Raw genomic sequence first — 19429 nt, 5'->3', positions numbered from 1 at the left:
GTATCTATCTCACATTTTTTGAATATAAATGTTGGTATAGTTAAATATAATATGAATGCAGACATGTCTGACTCTGCTGCAGTCATTGGGGTTGTGTGGTCAATCCAGCTCTTACTGCTGCAGCTTTACATTTGGTTAGATAGCAGGTGGAAATTTAACACACGTTGCTTTTCTCCACTAAATAAGTCTGATAAACCTGACTGCTTTAATAGTGGGAATGGGCCTCCTCTGGCTCAGATAGGTAAAGCACTGACCAATGTGGTTGGGGGTTCAAATCTAGCTCTTCCTACTTCAGCTTTGGCTTTAAGTTGGGAGGATTGTCGAAGTACCTGGAGAAGAATGATGGTTTCTTCTACTTATGAACTGGATTGCCATCATAGAAGTTAAAAAAAAAAAAAAAAATCAACAAAATGTGTGTTAGAACTGTCCAGCGAATCAAGTTGACCAATTATGCTGGTATAAACCTGTAAGGAGTCCATGCTCCTTGATCCGCCAGGTCACAGTAAATATCTACAGAAGACAAATAACAGATGTTGTTTAGATGATTTTTATTGCACAGGAATTATTTTAATTTGTATATAGGCATTTTAATGTACGCATATTTACAGATGAAGACAGTGGAGAAGTTTATAATTTGTCATGACCATATTCTCTTCTTCACAATGTAGAGAACAGTTGAGAAGAAAAACACTAAGGCCAGGAAGATTAGCAGCTTGTCTGTGACTTCTCGTCTGTTGTACTTCGTGAGCAGTTTTCTGGAGTTTTGGATGTGTCCAGACATGCTTCGGAATTCCTCTCTTGTTCCAGTTATGGTGTTTGATGAAGATTCTGACATGAAAAATAATATTGCTTAGATTCCATGCCTAACATTACTAACCATGACTATCGGGAACAACAGCTTCTCACAGTTTAATACACACCCTCCCACACAGTACAATAACTGGGCATACCGAGGTTCGGTATAGTTCTTTAAAATCAGAGATCAGCCATAAAAAATCTGAATGAGTGAAACAGCTAGAAATGAAACTGAGTATTTCAGTGTTCATTAGGCCAGTGGGAAGGAGTGTTTATAGGTTTATAAATATCCATAAGCCACGTATATTTATAAACATTAAAGGTCATATGACAGGCATTCAGTTCAGGTATGTATGTATGTTTAACCTACAAGTTTGTCTGTAATATGTGACGGGCAAAGTGTATTCTTATCAATGTCTTGTATCACATGACCAGACATCACCTTAACCCCAACCCCCATACCTACCACACAGACACCAACAGGACATACCTAGGCTGGAGATTGTGTCTTGGCTCTGTACCACCTGACCAGACATCATATTACTCAGACTCATCAAGCTCTCAGTGCTACCCACCAAACAGACACCAACAGGACATACCTAGGCTGGAGATTGTGTCTTGACTGTGCATACCTGACCAGACATCATATTACACAGATTCATCAAGCTCTCAGTGATACCCACCACACAGACACCAACAGGACATACCTAGGCTGGAGATTGTGTCTTGACTGTGCACACCTGACCAGACATCATATTACACAGATTCATCAAGCTCTCAGTGATACCCACCACACAGACACCAACAGGACATACCTAGGCTGGAGATTGTGTCTTGACTGTGCACACCTGACCAGACATCATATTACTCAGACTCATCAAGCTCTCAGTGCTACCCACCAAACAGACACCAACAGGACATACCTAGGCTGGAGATTGTGTCTTGACTGTGCATACCTGACCAGACATCATATTACACAGATTCATCAAGCTCTCAGTGATACCCACCACACAGACACCAACAGGACATACCTAGGCTGGAGATTGTGTCTTGACTGTGCACACCTGACCAGACATCATATTACACAGATTCATCAAGCTCTCAGTGATACCCACCACACAGACACCACCAAGACATACGCAGGCTGGAGATTGTGTCTTGACTGTGCACACCTGACCAGACATCATATTACTCAGACTCATCAAGCTCTGAGTGATGCCCAAAAAACAGACACCAACAGGACATACCTAGGCTGGAGATTGTGTCTTGACTGTGCACACCTGACCAGACATCATAATACTCAGACTCATCAAGCTCTCAGTGATGCCCAAAAAACAGACACCAACAGGACATACCTAGGCTGGAGATTGTGTCTTGACTCTGTACCACCTGACCAGACATCATCTTACTCAGACTCATCAAGCTCTCGGTGATGCTATTAGCTGAGCTTACCAAGGACTCTTTATTGTTAATATTCCTGAAAAGAAAAGGCAGGTGTATTTTTCACTCTGAATCTTAAATGCATTAAAAAGCCAGAAGAAAGAGCTTTGATATTACCAAAGTGGTGTTAACCCGTAATCGCTCATTTTGAATAGTCAGGTAAGGTACCTCTGACAAAATGCCAGAGTTTTGGGTTGACTGGGGCTACCATTTATTATTACAGTTACCAACCTGAAACTTGCTGGATTTGGCTGTGCTGTCATCAGAGTGTAAAAAATGTGTCCCCGTAAAACAGGGTTATTTTGATTTTTGGAGTAATGCTGACTCCATGTTGTCCACAGTAATACAGACCGTAAGACCAGAAATAGCAGAAATGTAACTGGTACACTGACTCACACAGCATATGCTGGTTCACATCATAATTTCAAATCACATGGCTGCATTTTTATATGTCCATTGAACTCAGTTACCCTTTTGAAATCAGACACATTTTATTAGTTGTTTCTGTTAATTATTAAAAGAGTACTTAAAGTTAAAAAAGATAAAAAGTTTATCTTTATGCAGATGATGTTGGGTACATGGTAGTTAGTGTAGATATTGGTGTTGATGTACATTCCAGTTAATTGTGCCATTATGGTCTTTACTATTCACAAATAACTAGGAGATAAATTCATAACTCCTTCAGTGTTACAGGAAGTAATGTACAGCTTTGGCTTGTTGAGGACAGTTTACTCCAAGATCGAGTTTCAGGTTAATCAATGGAAGAATACAGAACTGTATTTCTAGAAGCTAAACTGGGAAGGAGGAAGGAAATCTTAAGCACACAAAAACAAACTTCACAGCAAATTTGTTCTTCAGCTCATATTTTATATCAAACTAGAAATGATCAAAAGTAGTTCAAATCTCACCTTTTTCGGACATCTGTGCTCCCCTTGAGCAAATCTTCCTTTTCTTTTTTGTCAATAGCTAGGTTTGCCATCAGATTGGCTTGTCGCAAGGAAACAATAGTGCTGAAACAAGGCAAGTCCTAGGGAATCTGATCACGGGTTTTTAAGATCTACGTAGTCTTTGGTGTCACACTCATCAACTCTGACATTTCTGACATGTTACTGAGTCAGACAGAAACTTGGATTTACATTTCCAGAGTGCACTAGCACCTTGTACAAAATATGAATCCAAGATGCTTCTGACTGCCATTCACTGCACTTATACATGTTCTTACTGAATGTACAAATATTTCAGACTGCTACACGGTTTGGGATTTAAAGATGGATAGTATGGCACAAGTATAATATATATGTAAATGATTATTTGATCAGTCAGGGTCAGATTTAAAATTTCCATACCTAGCCATGCTCTTCCTGTGATTTTGTACATCTCTTAAAATCGTCTGTTTGTCAGATTCTTTATCCTGCTCATTGCCCATCCTCTCCAAATCCTGAAAAAATGGAGTGCGCAATCTATAAATTTTACAATGCCCATCTCCTCTGCATGTATATATGCTCTTTGTTTGATTATATACATGTATACATAATATATGTATTTCTTGAAAGAATGTCAGTCAGTTTACAATGTAACTGTTCTTCCCCAAGGCATTCACACATAATATGTAGCAAGAACATTTACATGTACTTCAGTATCATATATTAAAATATACAACAGCAAACAATGCTTGATGTATTCTTTATGTTTAAAAGGTTTCACAAGATTAGCATATTGTAAGCTTTAACAGCTTATTCCTTATGAGGGTTTCATCACCACTATATCGTGCTAAAAGATATGCCCAGGAAAAGAACAATAATATCAGGGATGAGTTTAATATAATATATATGTGTACATAGTAAATAAGGACTTGAGATCTGAGGAATGGTACGTATCCAATAAGACAAAGACTGGATAAAATGAACACGAGAAGAAGACTTGCATTTGAACCCAAATAATTACAAGTGACACTACATGGGGCCACAACAATCTTCTTTACAGACAAGTATCTTCACGTCAAAGTAAATATAAATGCAACACAATACATCAGGAAATGCTATATTTGTTTTACTTTGAGAATTATACATACCTGTAGCTTGGATTTCAAATTTCCAAGATTTTCTCGGACCTCTGAATTGATTGTCATCAATCTGTCCAGGGGCCCGTCACATTCACGAATGTCCTGAATAAAGAAATCAACAAGATTATTTGTTACAGATGGTCTATAAAACATCACTTTTTAACTTTCTGTCACAAAAGGTTACTCTAGGCTCACTACACTCACACAAACCCAGGTTTATCATGAGATTTATCCAGTTAACAAATCTGTTTTGAGATTCACAGCCCAAGCCAAAAATCACAGTTCAATGACGGTCATGCAAGATTAACCAAGTTAGAGCCCTGAATAAGTTTTGCATTCCGTTATGAAAGTTGTAAACGATGTCCTCTATGATTCCTAAGTGATTTGGTCATACTCACAGTGCCAGAGGTCACCACAGAAATACCCATAATTTATTTACTTGATTTTTAGTTAATGCCAGAAACAAGAATTTATCATGTATATGATGGTGGTAAGTTTTATGATGGACGGAAATTGGAAGGATCTGGTGTAAGAATTTTATCTCACAGGGTAAACCACCAACCAAATGTCAATGGGGTGTTTACAGAAAAACCAGATGTGACCTGGCATTAATATCCAAGACTTAGTCATGTTACCTGCAGATTTATTAAATAATGATGAATGCCAATGACTCTAATGAAGGTTTCCTACATTCACTAGAGAATTGCTCTGTGACAATATAGTCCTCACTAAATATTAAGGATGAATATAGAACTGAAAAAGCCAACTAATTTGGATGCATTAAAGCATTAGAATTTTAAAAGGCATGGATATGACAACAACCGTGCCCTAGAATTTGCCAATATATTCACCATCTTTAATAGTTTACAAGCTCAGATATATCCTGTATTCTGAGTCACTTCCCAATTTTGCCTCTTGCTGATAAAAACAAAACCATGATATTTTGTGCAGAGGAACTAAAATTACAACAAACACATTTCATCTACATAAACAGTATTCATAGTTTTGAAGTTATGTCACAGCTGCTCTGAGCTAATCCTCAGTCCCCTGACTAGAGCACTGAAGGTGAAAACAAACCAAATTTAGCCCAAGCTAGATAGGCCTTGAATAAAATTTTAGCATGAATAATGATTTTCGGAAACATAAATATGCCTAACCTTCAAATGTGATGTGTTTCATTGCCCTGTGGTACGTACTTATCACATCCTCACAGCCTTCCAAGGAGCCCGGATGCTCAAAGCTATGCATAGCAATTTACATACACTGACTCCACGAAAGTCCAGACATGATTAACATTAAGCATGCTGCCTAAGCACAACTAATGTTGACGGAACGAACAACAAACAATTCGGGGCCTCCGTGGCTCAGTCAGTTAAAGCGCTAGCGCAGCGTAATGACCCAGGAGTCTCTCACCAATGCGGTCGCTGTGAGTTCAAGTCCAGCTCATGCTGGCTTCCTCTCCGGCCGTACGTGAGAAGGTCTGTCAGCAACCAGTGGATGGTCGTGGGTTTCCCCCGGGCTCTGCCCGGTTTCCACCCACCATAATGCTGGCCGCCGTCGTATAAGTGAAATATTCTTGAGTATGGCGTAAAAGACCAATCAAAAAAAACAAAAACAAAAAAAAACAAACAATTCACTGCAAGGGTGTACCTTACATATATTGTGTGTGGAATCTATACCACACTAGCTACCACACTGGTTACCACAATCAAAACATTCTCACACCAATGTTCATACAATGCAGAGATGAAAAACTTTATAGAGGGTAAATCACCAACCAACATCATCTAGCAATGGGTGTTAGGGAAATTCCCACAGAGACATAGGCCTACTAATTAAACTCGACGTCTTACACAATATTGAATACAGGATGGAACTAAAAGAGGTAACATATACTGGGACTCCGACTGCTGCTAATTCATTCCCAAACGAGAAAGACATTGTACCGTAGTTGAAATTTAAAACTGTTGAGCGAATCATGCATTTGCATGATTCGGTATTATGATTATTTTAGGTCCATATTTCGCGACTTTAACAAAAACGAAAGTGTCGCATTAGAATGTGTTTCACGATTTCAAAATCAAATAAGGGCTTTACTATTTACTTGAATGAATGCTGTTATTTCTAGCTGCAATTTCACGATTTCCTGTAAGCAGACTCGAACACGGACATCCTCAGCTGCCATCCTTTAACGTGTGTTGTGTTGTTGCGGTTATGGAATTTGAAGACATCGAAAGCTGAATTCACAAATACGGAAAGAGAGGTGTAATCAATATCTACACAAAATAAAAACTATTTACTGTCATTTAACATTGTGTGTTATAAATTACATATTAGGATAAATAAATTACAATAAAATTTAATTTTTTTTTAATAAATTGCAATATAAAATACATTTACAAAATACAGTCTACTTTTTGTGGCCAAGTCCCAGTTTTGTTATAGCCCCAATGGCCACGTACATAAACGTCAGCCACAATTTCCACGAGTGTATAACTTTTTTGACCTAAGTTTTGTGAGAGAAAATGATCAGCTTGGTTGACAGATGTGGCCTGTGGTGGTTCATAGAGGACTTCACCTTATTCCTGAAATCTTTGTAGAAACGTATATATGTTGGAAGTGTTGGACAGTATGGCAGACTTTGTGACGAAAACAACAACAACAACGCCGGCTTATGTTTGACAGTTAGCCAACCTGGAGAAAAACCACCGATGGTTGTTTTTCACCTCTCCTTGATAGAATTGTGCCATTCTCATTAGAAGAGAAGGAGTCACCACAAGGTCACAATGGCAAGGTACAGCAGACAAGTATTTTGGAGAAAACTTTACTTATTGGTAACTTGTTCGTAATGCCCGACTTACGTTGACATCCCCATTCCGGTTATAGATATAGGCTCTTGATTATTGGTATTTCGTTTTTCTCTCTTGGAAGCTGCTTTCTTATCAGATCAAATTAAGTCATGGTTGCTTCTTTTCCTAATTTTGCCTCAGAAGAAATCAGGCTTTCCTACAATACAATTAACTTACAAAACAGTGAGTAAGTTAGTGCTTGGGGTTTTTGTACTTAATTATTTTTCAGTCATATGATGACAAAACAGTCCTGAGAGTACATGTAATGTGCATCCTTATTGCAGGACAGATCTCCAGTGCCCTTTATCTAGCGCTGCTTTACCTAAGGCAAGTAAGCCGCCCACCCAAGCCATTATACTGATATGGGTCAAACAGTCATTGCACTTCTCCTTTATGCTGAACACCAAGTGAAGAAACTACAACTTCCTCTTTTAAAATCTTAGGTGTGACCTAACTCAGGATTGACCCCGAAGTGTTCGCTGTACTAACTGAACCTTTGGGGCCGGTACAAAACTGTGAAATATGGTATAACTAAGGGATCATCAATGTAATGTATATCTCATTTCTCCATTTGTAAATATGACTGCCAGAAAACTTCTACAGTACAGATGCTAAGTACTTGGGTGCATTGGTTTTAGTTATTCTTTTGGTGTCAAGCTGTAAGCTTTTAGAAGTGCATTTAGATTTGACATCAACTTCTTAAAAGTGTTCGTCTCCTTTATTTCAGAATCCGTTGCCTCTGTCCATATTTCTGCTCTATCAAATTATGGTGGGCTCAAACATCTCTGCGATGTTTAATATTCACCACTGCCGCAGTCTTATTCTGTGTAGCACTGTCCATGGCAGTTATGGAAACCATTCATTCATGGAGAAACAAAGAGAATGATCTCACTCACTGGAACCCAAAGTACCGCAGGAAACCTGCTACGATTGATGAGCCCACAGATGTGAAGGACCCTAGCCTTCATTATGGCATTGTCATAGACTGTGGCTCCAGTGGAAGTAGAGTGTACATTTACTTTTGGCCAACTCATTCTGGAAATCCAAAAGATTTACTTGATATACAGCCAATGAGAGATGAAGATGGAAAATTGATAAATAAAAAAATCCAACCAGGTAATAAATTGTTTTTACATAATTTTACGGTACATGTTTTTGTTTGACCATTCGAGTTTAATTTGCTAGCTGGGACATGCCAGGCAGTTTTAAGGGAGTATTATAGCATTGTTATAACATTTCAGTACCTTAAATACATCACCATCATAGAACTGACATAATGTTGAAACTATCATGACTGAACTCTAAGCTAATAAATGTACAAACAAAACATTATTGGCGTACGTGGGAAGGTTTTTCAGCAACCTGCAAACGGTCGTGGGTTTCCCCGGGCTCTGCCCGGTTTCCTCCCACAATAATGCTGGCCACTGTCGTATAAGTAAAATAATCTTGAGGATGGCGTAAAACACCAATCAAATAAATCAAAACAATATTAGCATATCAGGTAGAAATGATGAGGTAGGATCTGAGATGATTGACAATTGGTCTTTGTAAGGAATCAGGCCCTGAAGACCAATCATTTGATTGCCACTCATGAAATAAATGACATGCAACAACAAATGTGAGGTAAACCGTAATACTCTATAAACACCATGCCAATGTTACATTAACCCATTTAGCATTACTATTGTACATGTATGTATAAATACATTTATGTCTGCCACCAGGTTTGTCAGAATATGCTGACCGACCAAGCGAGGCCAGTATTTACATGAAACCCCTCTTAGATTATGCATCTCAGTTTGTTCCGGAGAGCAAACATAAAGAAACACCTTTATATATCCTAGCAACAGCCGGAATGAGACTCCTTTCGTTAAGGTAACTAGTATAAGTTCCTCACTTTACCTTTGAGACATCTTTAAAGGCAAAGCGATCTCAATTTTTTTTACCTCAAGCAAGCTCAAGTAGGCTTAACATCAAAACTTCTTTCAAGTACTAGGCATGTTGAAGTGTTTTTTCCAGGCTCAGTTCTGTTTGTTAATATATATTGTACACTCTTTATAGATTTAAACAAGTTGATGAATATTCAGGAGTACATCTTTGATGTCATTGACAGTCATTGATCTCATCCTTCACTACACAGCATTCAGTGAATGTATATTCATTATAGAATTGTGCCAACAACGGCTTAAAAGTATCTTGTTTTCTAGTTGATATTGAATGTTACTAAATGTACTTTCTGTGTGCAGTGAACAGAATGGCATCTTGGAGGAGCTTCGCCAGGACATCCCTAGAGAGTACAGCTTCCTCGTGGCTGAAAATCACTTTGAGGTGATCACAGGCAAACAGGAAGGCGTGTACTCCTGGGTGGCCATCAACTTTGTTCTGAACAAATTTGTCCATGGTGAAGAAGGTATGGCCATTGGCAAGAAAAAATAATTAAGATTAGACATGTTTTGACATGCCCTTATTATATTGGTTGATCCCCATGTTCAGAGCTTCACACCATGTTCTGGTATTATGGGTCATATTATGAATTTGTGTTATCCATCTGTCTGCCCTTATATAAACTTTTTGGTGTTGTTGCTATATCTACTGAAATGCTTCTCCTAAAGTTGTAAATCTTGTTCTACCAAAATGAATTACATCACTTCTAAATTTGGAGAGCTCTAACACTTTTTGTGATGTATTGGTTTTTCAGGTCAACACTGCACTGGAAGAACTCTGTCACTTCAGATTTTGTAATGATGTTGTGTATTTCGATCATCAACACCTAGCCTGATGTTCATTCTGCCTCTGCGTCTTGAGCCTCCAAAAATCTTGTTGAGATAGGTTTAGTAGTGAAGAGTGGGCATAGTCAGCATCTTGATCTATGCTTGGGTTTTGTGTAAAGCAGATTTTGTTTATACAAACTAACATTTGGTGAAAACCACTTGTCTTGATGCATATGGCGTGCATATCTGTATGTCATGTGTGGAAAAGCTTGTCAATAACTTGCCAGTAGTTGGTGGTATATGTTGCGTATTTTGGTTACCTCCATCCATTCCTGAATTCGGTGTTAAAAACGATTCCGATTAAGTGAACAAATTGTTTTCCTACTGGAAAGATGGTAATATACATGAACGTACATTTTATCCAAGATATCTTCACAAGTAACATTCACACATACTTGAGACCTAGTCATTTTTTTTAGTCAGACTTTGTGTTGTTTCAGAGCACCCCCTGGTGGCTGTTCATGTCCCTGGCGTGGGGTCCAACGGCCGACCGTCCCCACACATCCGTAGGCGTACAGTTGGCATGATTGACATGGGAGGAGCATCTGTACAGATTGCCTTTGAAGTGCCCAACACTGTAAGATACGAAACAACAAAGGTTATTATCTGCACTCTCTCTCCTCTTACCCCAGTAGTTATTGATATTAAATGACAAGCAATTCTTCATGGGCATAATGTATAATATGGGATAAAGTTTGTTGGTAAATGAGCACATGGAGTTAAGATGACAATGTTGATTTTAGGGTTAGGTTTGTGGTAAAATCATCATCTGGAGTAAAGATGTGACAGATGATTTTAGGGTTAGGTTTGTGGTAAAATCATCATCTGGAGTAAAGATGTGACAGATAATTTTAGGGTTAGGTTTGTAGTAAAATCATCATCTGGAGTAAAGATGTGACAGGTGATTTTAGGGGTAGGTTTGTGGTAAAATCATCATCTGGAGTAAAGATGTGACAGATGATTTTAGGGTTAGGTGTGTGGTAAAATCATCATCTGGAGTAAAGATGTGACAGATGATTTTAGGGTTAGGTTTATGGTGAAATCATCATCTGGAGTAAAGGTGTGACAGATGAATTTAGGGTTAGGTTTGTGGTAAAATCATCATCTGGAGTAAAGATGTGACATAATTTTAGGGTTAGGTTTGTGGTAAAATCATCATCTGGAGTAAAGGTGTGACAGATGATTTTAGGGTTAGGTTTGCAGTAAAATCATCATCTGGAGCAATGGTGTGACAGAAATGATTTTAGAGTTAGGTTTGTGGTAAAATCATCATTTGGAGTAAAGGTATGACAGATGATTTTAGGGTTAGGTTTGCGATAAAATCATCATCTGGAGCAACGGTGTGACAGACATGATTTTAGGGTTAGGTTTGTGGTAAAATCATCATTTGGAGTAAAGGTGTGACAGATGATTTTAGGGTTAGGATTGTGGTAAAATCATCATCTGGAGTAAAGATGTGACAGAGATGATTTTAGGGTTAGGTTTGTGGTAAAATCATCATGTGGAGTAAAGATGTGACATGATTTTAAGGTTAGGTTTATGGTAAAATCATCATCTGGAGTAAAGGTGTGACAGATGATTTTAGGGTTAGGTTTGTAGTTAAATCATCATCTGGAGTAAAGATGTGAGAGGCGAATTTAGGGTTAGGTTTGTAGTAAAATCATCTTCTAGACTAAAGGTGTGGCGGAGATGATTTCATGTTTAGGTTTTTGTAGTAAACCGCCATCTGATGTGAAGGTTTGACAGGTGATTTTTGTTTCCAGTTTTTTACTAAATCATCATGTGGAGTGAAGGTGTGACAGGTGATTTTAATTTATGTTTATGCTTGATGGTAAGTCATCACTGTGAGTAACGGTGAGGTGATCAAGATTTACTATGAAGCGAAGTATTTAATGTCTGAAGAATTGCTTGCCATTTTCTTTGGCATTGTTGCTTTAGTTATTAAAGGTTGGTAATTTTGCGACTGTTATCATAATACCACAATAACTCACCAACTATTAACTAACACTATAGTTCAAATTTCCTGTTGTGTTGCTTGCCTTGTCTTGTTGGTTGGACTTTTAATTTTCTTTTAATGCATGGATCCTTACTAGCTGAGAGGAGATTTGCCAAACATCGGTAGTATACCCCTGGAGCTCCAGTTTTCTCCAACCATAAAAGTGACCACCATCATATGAGAGAAAATCTCATGAATATGGTATTAAACAACAATCAAATAAATAAACACAACTCACATAAATGAATGCATGTTCATTTCTCATCCATCCTGAAGAATATTAAATAGTAATGGTGTTTCGCTGTAGGATGTGGAGAGAAAACAGACATGCACAGCATTTATACAAACCTTCCATGATACTCCCTGCACCTCCAGTATAAATGATTTCACATGTTGAACACATCCATAGGATTCGTCTAACTTATCTGAATGACTTGGTTACTCTTTGATTTTCTTTTGTGTTTTGTCGTTATTGTTTCTGACATTTATAGCTAGACTAACATGGATAAAATACATGTCTTGCAGTTTTAGAAGTGTTTCCCTTTTGCATCATTGATGTCTTTCCAAAGCTGAGCTTAAGGATAAGATCATTGTGTTATATGTTATATAATATATAACAATTGTATCAGATGTATCAATTCCTGTCCATAATGCCAGCAATTGACTACTCCCTCTTCTTTGGCCTGTCATTGTCTATCAGCATAAATGTATAGTTGTCAAAGGTTTTGCATTTAGTTTTTGACGTTACAGGAGAAAGAAATCTCCAAAAATCTGTTGGCGGAATTTAATCTTGGTTGTCGGCAATCTGATCTTGATCACACCTACCGAGTTTACGTCACTACATTCCTGGGTTATGGTGCTAATGAGGCCAGAGAGAGATATGAGATGATGCTGATTAAACCACACCTATCCAAGTCCCATAACTCCACGTAAGTGGCATGACTTCAGACAATGACAGTGTAACATTAGGTTAATTTAAATTAAAATCAAATTACCTGTTAAATGAACAATGATCTGGAATATTTATGGAAATCAGTGTGTTCAGTGGTCTGTGGTCACCTGGAGGGACTACCAGTGTCACTAGGGTTCATTGATAAAAGGGGCAGGACCAGTTTGACGTGCCATCAAATCAGCAGTACCTCTCTGGTATGCTGAAACCATCCACTGAGATTGGTAGGCTGAAACCAACCACTGAGTGCTAGGCTGAAACCAGCCACTGAGTGCTAGACTGAAACCATCCACTGAGATTGGTAGGCTGAAACCATCCACTGTGATTGATAGGCTGAAACCATCCACTGAGATTGGTAGGCTGAAACCATCTGCTGAGATTGGTAGGTTGAAACCATCCACTGAGATTGGTAGGCTGAAACCATCCACTGAGATTGGTAGGCTGAAACCATCCACTGAGATTGGTAGGCTGAAACCAACCTCTGAGTGGTAGGCTGAAACCATCCGCTGAGATTGGTAGGCCAAAACCAGCCACTGAATGCTAGGCTGAAACCATCCATTGAGATTGGTAGGCTGAAACCATCCATCGAGATTGGTAGGCTGAAACCATCCACTGAGATTGGTAGGCTGAAACCATCCACTGAGATTGGTAGGCTGAAACCATCCACTGAGATTGGTAGGCTGAAACCAGCCACTGAGTGATAGGCTGAAACCATCCACTGAGATTGGTAGGCTGAAACCAGCCACTGAGTGATAGGCTGAAACCATCCACTGAGATTGGTAGGCCGAAACCAGCCACTGAATGCTAGGCTGAAACCATCCACTGAGATTGGTAGGCTGAAACCATCCACTGAGATTGATAGGCTGAAACCATCCACTGAGATTGGTAGGCTGAAACCATCCACTGAGATTGGTAGGCTGAAACCATCCACTGAGATTGTAGGCTGAAACCACCCACTGAGAGTCACAGGCTAAAACCACCTACACAGAGCGGTAAGTATTGCTGTTAGATTGAAGTTTTTATTTTTCAGTAGTTTTCATTTCCTACTGAAATTTTGGATGTTTACTAACAAAATGGCTGTAAACTACAGTTTTCATAAGGACTACTGCTTTTTTGGTGTCTTTAAGCTGATCACGTGAAACCTATAAGTTCATAATTCACATCATTTCCAAAAATTTCTGACCATTGATGGAAAATATGCTTAAAAAGAGAGTGGCCGTTAAAAAGTATAAAATATGAATTTTTTTACATTAAGCTTGATGTGCAATGAGGCTGCGACGTGCATATGTTGTATTGGTTTTGCTCTGCTGTAAAGGATGACAGTCAAAGATATGACATCAGTTGTCTTGAAAGCATCATGTAACCCTATTAAAGCAAACAAACAGTAACTTTGTTAACGTAGCTCTTAACATATGATTGCTAAATTAGACTGACTAAAAAGTTCAACTCAGACCATTGGATTTTGTGCAAGTGTAATGTATTTTTTTAACTGTGTATTGTTGTTTTTCTGTGTAGATCTATAGGTAGAAGTAAAGAGCTCCCCCTGCTTGACCCCTGTCTTCCTGTCAACATGATTCAGCAGTCAGATGATCCTGTGGATGATGTGACCTTGTACTTTAAGGGCACTGGGGATTTCCTCGCCTGCCGTGCTGCCGTCATGCCATTGCTGAACTTGACCGTCCCTTGTCAGAAGTTCATGTGCTCCATGAATGGAGTCTTTCAGCCCGACATTAACTTCCACAACAGCGAGTTTTTTGGGTTTTCCGAATTTTGGTACACCACAGAGGATGTGTTCCGCATGGCGGGTCCATACAACAGTGACAAGTTTGTGGGAGCAGCTAAGGTAATCTTAATAATGTTAGTTATTAATGTTTTTACTTTTTATTTGACTGTTGGGTACACACAGGTTTAGCTGTGGCTCTATCTAAGGTGGTTTGTCAGCTACTGTGTACTAGGTGAAGGGTAGTGGCCACTGCCAGGGTTCCTACGCCCTTCATCCTGACATTCTTCGTAAGACTTGAAAATTTTCTTGAAAAGAGCATAAAATACACAATTAAAGAAAGAAACAGGTTGAAATTATGAACAAAATGTCTCCGAACAGCAGTTGCCCTTTGCTTGTCCTCTGTCATAGCAGGTGGCCCTTCAGGTAAATGAAAGAAAATGTGATCAAATACTTGTGCAATTTATTTTCATCTCTATGTATATACATGTAGCATCTGGTAGAACTTTAAATCATATTTTTAGATAATTGTTTGTAAATGTAGGTCATACCGAAGACTTAAAAAATGGTACTTGTTGCTGCCTTGCTTGGCACTCATCAATGGGGGTGGGGGGGAAGTTAGAACAAGGGAATAGGACTGATTGGCCAGGTATCGGTATAATGTGACTGGATGGGTGTCAGGCCCGGTGTCTTCAGCGTGATACTTCAGTGGCGTTAGCACTTTGGTGGCATGGACGCACCCTGTCACAAAAATACACAGTATATATGTTCGCGCACCTAATGACTCCTCGTGAACATGAATAATTATTAATAACCGGTATGACCACAGGCATACATTTCTATTCCAGAACTACTGCAATACAGAGTGGTCCACCTTGATGGACTGGTATGAGAGGAAACTGTACCCAAAAGCTGATCAGCAACGCTTCAGGTATAAATGATATACTGATCTGTCATGACATGCAAGGATGACTTCTCTATCATCTTGTCTTGGATGGTTTTAAATGTGACAATTGAAGGCTTTACTTAGACATTGATAGCTGATTATAATATCAAAGTTTACATGTATATCAAAGACTTTGTGTTGAGGATGAAGCCCACGTATGTACCCACATGAACTTTTTCTGAACTTTTTCGCATGTGAAAGAGTAGCCTTCAGTACAATTTATGCACATTTTTAATTTGATTTTGGAGACAAAATTACATTGGTTGGATTGACCAGTTTCAGGGCCTCTCAAAAGTACAGTATTATCAGTGAACACAGAATAATGCCTTCAGAATTTGCTTGAATAAACACCTTGCAAACATGCATGAATGCTGAAGAATGACAGTTCATTTTCTCCAGCCCATTTTAGTGATTTACTTATATCAATATTGTTGATCTTCAGTTTGAAGCCTACTTTTCTTACAGACTGCAATGTTTTAAATCTGCTTGGATACATGCAGTACTGCATGATGGTTTCAAATTTCCAACGACATACACAAATTTCCGCTCTGCTCAACTGGTAAATGGCAAAGATGTCCAGTGGACGCTTGGAGCTCTGATCTACAGAACAAGATTTATACCACTCAGGTAGGTGTTAGTTTCTATCCATGGGAGATGTTGGTTCAATCCTAACTTAGGTCAGGCATAAAACTTGGAGCTCTGATCCACAGGACAAGATTGTACCACTCAGGTATGTGTTAGTTTTCACCGTGGGAGATGTGGGTTCAATCCTGACTTAAGTCAGACATAAGACTAGGAGCTCTGATCCACAGGACAAGATTATACCACTCCGGTATGCGTTAGTTTCTATCCATGGGAGATGTGGGTTCAATCCTGACTTAAGTCAGACATAAGACTTGGAGCTCTGATCCACAGGACAAGATTATACCACTCCGGTATGCGTTAGTTTCTATCCATGGGAGATGTGGGTTCAATCCTGACTTAAGTCAGACATAAGACTTGGAGCTCTGATCCACAGGACAAGATTATACCACTCAGGTATGCTTTAGTTTCTATCCATGGGAGATGTGGGTTCAATCCTGACTTAAGTCAGACATAAGACTAGGAGCTCTGATCCACAGGACAAGATTATACCACTCCGGTATGCGTTAGTTTCTATCCATGGGAGATGTGGGTTCAATCCTGACTTAAGTCAGACATAAGACTTGGAGCTCTGATCCACAGGACAAGATTATACCACTCCGGTATGCGTTAGTTTCTATCCATGGGAGATGTGGGTTCAATCCTGACTTAAGTCAGACATAAGACTTGGAGCTCTGATCCACAGGACAAGATTATACCACTCAGGTATGCTTTAGTTTCTATCCATGGGAGATGTGGGTTCAATCCTGACTTAAGTCAGACATAAGACTTGGAGCTCTAATGTAAAAAAAATAGAATTACACCCAGTACATCTTTATTCTCATGAGTGAGAGGCGTCTATTCAATTTTACTTGACACTGAGGGGATCAAGTATTGGTTTGTGTATGGTTTGTAGCAAGGTATAGTATACTCAGCATGGGGACTAAGTATAGCTGGAGGGAGACGTCAAAAAACTGTCATCAAATAATGGTAAGAGCAACATCAAACCTCATCAAAATAGACATACAGGTTACATTTACAGATCTATGGATCTAGTTCTCACTTAGTGTTCCCATTTTCTCTTTGAACATTTGGAAAGCTATTGCTTCATTCTTACCATGCCAAAGTGAAAGCAGATGCTTTAGAGTGGCCTCAAAGTTAACAAGTGTGCTTTGACCTGAAAGTGATGCAAGATGTGAAATAGCATTGTTAATGTATTTTTAACTTGTGTTACCTCCTGAATTGTTATTTTGGTTAAATTTCAAAATGTGGACCTTGAAGATTCAATTGTCAGTAAAATTGTTGTGTTACAGGGAAATAGAGAAACACGAGGCATCAGTAGAGGCTGTCCCAGTGAAGAGGTCATCTGTGTTTTACCCGAATACGTGATTGTGTTCTGCTTTTGTGTTGTCTTTATGGCCATCATTCTCTATGTACGTCGTCTTAATCTGTGCCCCAGCAAGAGAGCGGCCATGAGTCGTGTCCCTTCCATGACCTACTTCATGACGGAGATTGACCAATCACAGCCTGGTTTGGAGTATGTGTCTGGTTATGGTTACAGTGCTTGAGATTGATGTAACGCGACACCAAATATTAATGAGGAGGTTCTCTTGCTGGTTGAGAGAATTACTGGCTTCTGTGGAGGTTCAGTAAAAGTTCAATTCCACCCCAGCTGGTTCACCAAGGGCTGGAAATCCAGAAACTTTGTTTTAATTAGTATCTGGTAAGGTGTGGGAGTGTCCTGTGTTTGCTCTGACACCAATAAACCAGAATATTAGTATGACCCAAAACACACATCAGGTATTAACATAAATGCAAGTAAACAACTTAATAACACTGAAGACAGCTCTACTCAGCGGTTAAAGTACTGCAGTAAGTGATCAGATTGTGCATGCAACAGATTGTTAACATTTACATGTATGAGATTGTCAACATTTTACATGTATCAGATTGTTAACATTTACATGTATGAGATTGTCAACATTTACATGTATGAGATTGTCAACATTTACATGTATCAGATTGTTAACATTTACATGTATCAGATTGTCAACATTTACATGTATTCAGATTGTCAACATTTACATGTATCAGAATTGTTAACATTTACATGTATTAATAAAGCAATATGTGCAGCTCTTGTCAGTTGTCTGCTAAGAATATGTGTTCAGTTAGTATAAAACATTGGGATGCAGATATTTATTGATGTAATTTAGTATTTGATAATTTTGTTAGTAAAATATAGATTGCTCCTGAAGGTCTTCCTATACGCAACGTACATTTACAGAGCTTACACAGTTATTTATTTAAGTTCTTAAAACAATTGGGAAATTCAGTGCCTTTGAAAAATCTGCGTGTGTGTTTTTTTTTTTTTTAATTTTTATTAAACACTTGTAGTTTATTTTAGGGCTCATCAAAAGTCAGAAATTTAATGAGAATCCCAGAAAAGTTCCTTTGTTCTGGATGTTATGGTTATTTAGTTGTACATACCCAGTATGCATAATTTTAAGAGAAACTGTAGTTGACAATTCAACATCTCAATGTATGACTGATGAAAATCAAGTTGAGAGTCATGAGTTTATAAAAGTCTACATGGCCTTGCATGTATGTGAAAATGTGTTGATGGTTGTGTACAGCCTCAGTTTTAAGGTGCAATATTTAATTGTTCATTTTCCTACCCAGACTGGATTGCTGGACACATTTGTTACATGTACTTGTCATTGTAAATAATATGGTTTTACTGTGTATATATATCATCTAATTTTCTCCACTTTATGGTGCCCAGAACTGTGTAGGATTTGGCCTGTATACAGTGCCATATACCTCCTGTGAAGTTATTTTAGCCTTAGACTGTTCTTACTCTTACTGATCTTTGTATATGAAGTTTCATTATATGCACATGCTTGTGAAGACAGGTCAACTGATGTCATTTTTAACTTACAGCAGTTTTGTATCATAACTGCAGCTATAAGTAATCTGTGGAATTCCATACCTGGTATTGGACTTATCGAGTTCCCCTGGCAAGAAATAGAAGTAACAATCAAAAATGTTTTGTTTGAGTTAAATAATGCTGTCCTGTGTGGCATATACACACGTTCATTATAGTACAAAGAGAAGAAGTGTTTTACGTGTAAGTTTAGTGTGAAGAATAGATGAATAACTAGGCTTTAGTGTCATCAACACATATGCTGTAAATAACGAAAAGCAACTAGCACAGTTAAACTGATCTGTTTTTATAGTGAGGAACAATTCCAGTGTAAAGTAGCTAATCTGTGGTCTT

General features: G+C 38.5%; 2 protein-coding genes across 3 annotated transcripts; one reads left to right on the top strand and one right to left on the bottom strand.

Moving 5' to 3' along the window:
* Window positions 1-549: 549 nt before the first annotated feature.
* On the bottom strand, window positions 550-6519 carry LOC135468790 (vesicle transport protein SEC20-like). Its single transcript, XM_064747213.1, has 6 exons — window positions 6402-6519; window positions 4307-4399; window positions 3582-3673; window positions 3144-3245; window positions 2151-2272; window positions 550-828 (listed from the first exon to the last, which is right to left on the bottom strand). The coding sequence occupies exons 1-6, from the start codon at window positions 6480-6482 to the stop codon at window positions 638-640; spliced, it is 681 nt and encodes a 226-aa protein (XP_064603283.1). The 5' UTR covers window positions 6483-6519; the 3' UTR covers window positions 550-637.
* Window positions 6520-6760: 241 nt separating this feature from the next.
* On the top strand, window positions 6761-17681 carry LOC135466737 (ectonucleoside triphosphate diphosphohydrolase 4-like). Of its 2 annotated transcripts, none has more exons than XM_064744395.1 (10): window positions 6761-7091; window positions 7874-8262; window positions 8871-9021; window positions 9393-9556; window positions 10358-10494; window positions 12664-12842; window positions 14378-14705; window positions 15431-15513; window positions 15994-16155; window positions 17463-17681. In XM_064744395.1, the coding sequence occupies exons 1-10, from the start codon at window positions 7084-7086 to the stop codon at window positions 17536-17538; spliced, it is 1677 nt and encodes a 558-aa protein (XP_064600465.1). In that variant the 5' UTR covers window positions 6761-7083; the 3' UTR covers window positions 17539-17681. The 2 variants fall into 2 exon arrangements, with proteins under 2 accessions (XP_064600465.1, XP_064600464.1); XM_064744394.1 differs by having other exon boundaries at window positions 10358-10515.
* Window positions 17682-19429: the final 1748 nt, after the last annotated feature.

The sequence above is a fragment of the Liolophura sinensis genome, chromosome 6 (genome assembly GCF_032854445.1).
Source record: "Liolophura sinensis isolate JHLJ2023 chromosome 6, CUHK_Ljap_v2, whole genome shotgun sequence".
NCBI lineage: Eukaryota > Metazoa > Mollusca > Polyplacophora > Chitonida > Chitonidae > Liolophura > Liolophura sinensis.
This window is presented reverse-complemented; position numbering and strand designations above follow the sequence as displayed.

Bases quoted from the DNA above. Each gene is read 5' to 3' on its own strand.
- LOC135468790 (XM_064747213.1), bottom strand. From the start codon at position 6,482: ATGGCAGCTGAGGATGTCCGTGTTCGAGTCTGCTTACAGGAAATCGTG. The intron at 4,400-6,401 runs GTAAATAGTAAA...TTCTTTATTCAG, and splicing joins AAATAACAGCATTCATTCAA to GACATTCGTGAATGTGACGG. The intron at 829-2,150 runs GTATGTCCTGTT...TTTTCATGTCAG, and splicing joins AGACACAATCTCCAGCCTAG to AATCTTCATCAAACACCATA.
- LOC135466737 (XM_064744394.1), top strand. The intron at 9,557-10,357 runs GTATGGCCATTG...GTGTTGTTTCAG, and splicing joins ATTTGTCCATGGTGAAGAAG to AGCACCCCCTGGTGGCTGTT. The intron at 15,514-15,993 runs GTATAAATGATA...CTTTTCTTACAG, and splicing joins GCTGATCAGCAACGCTTCAG to ACTGCAATGTTTTAAATCTG.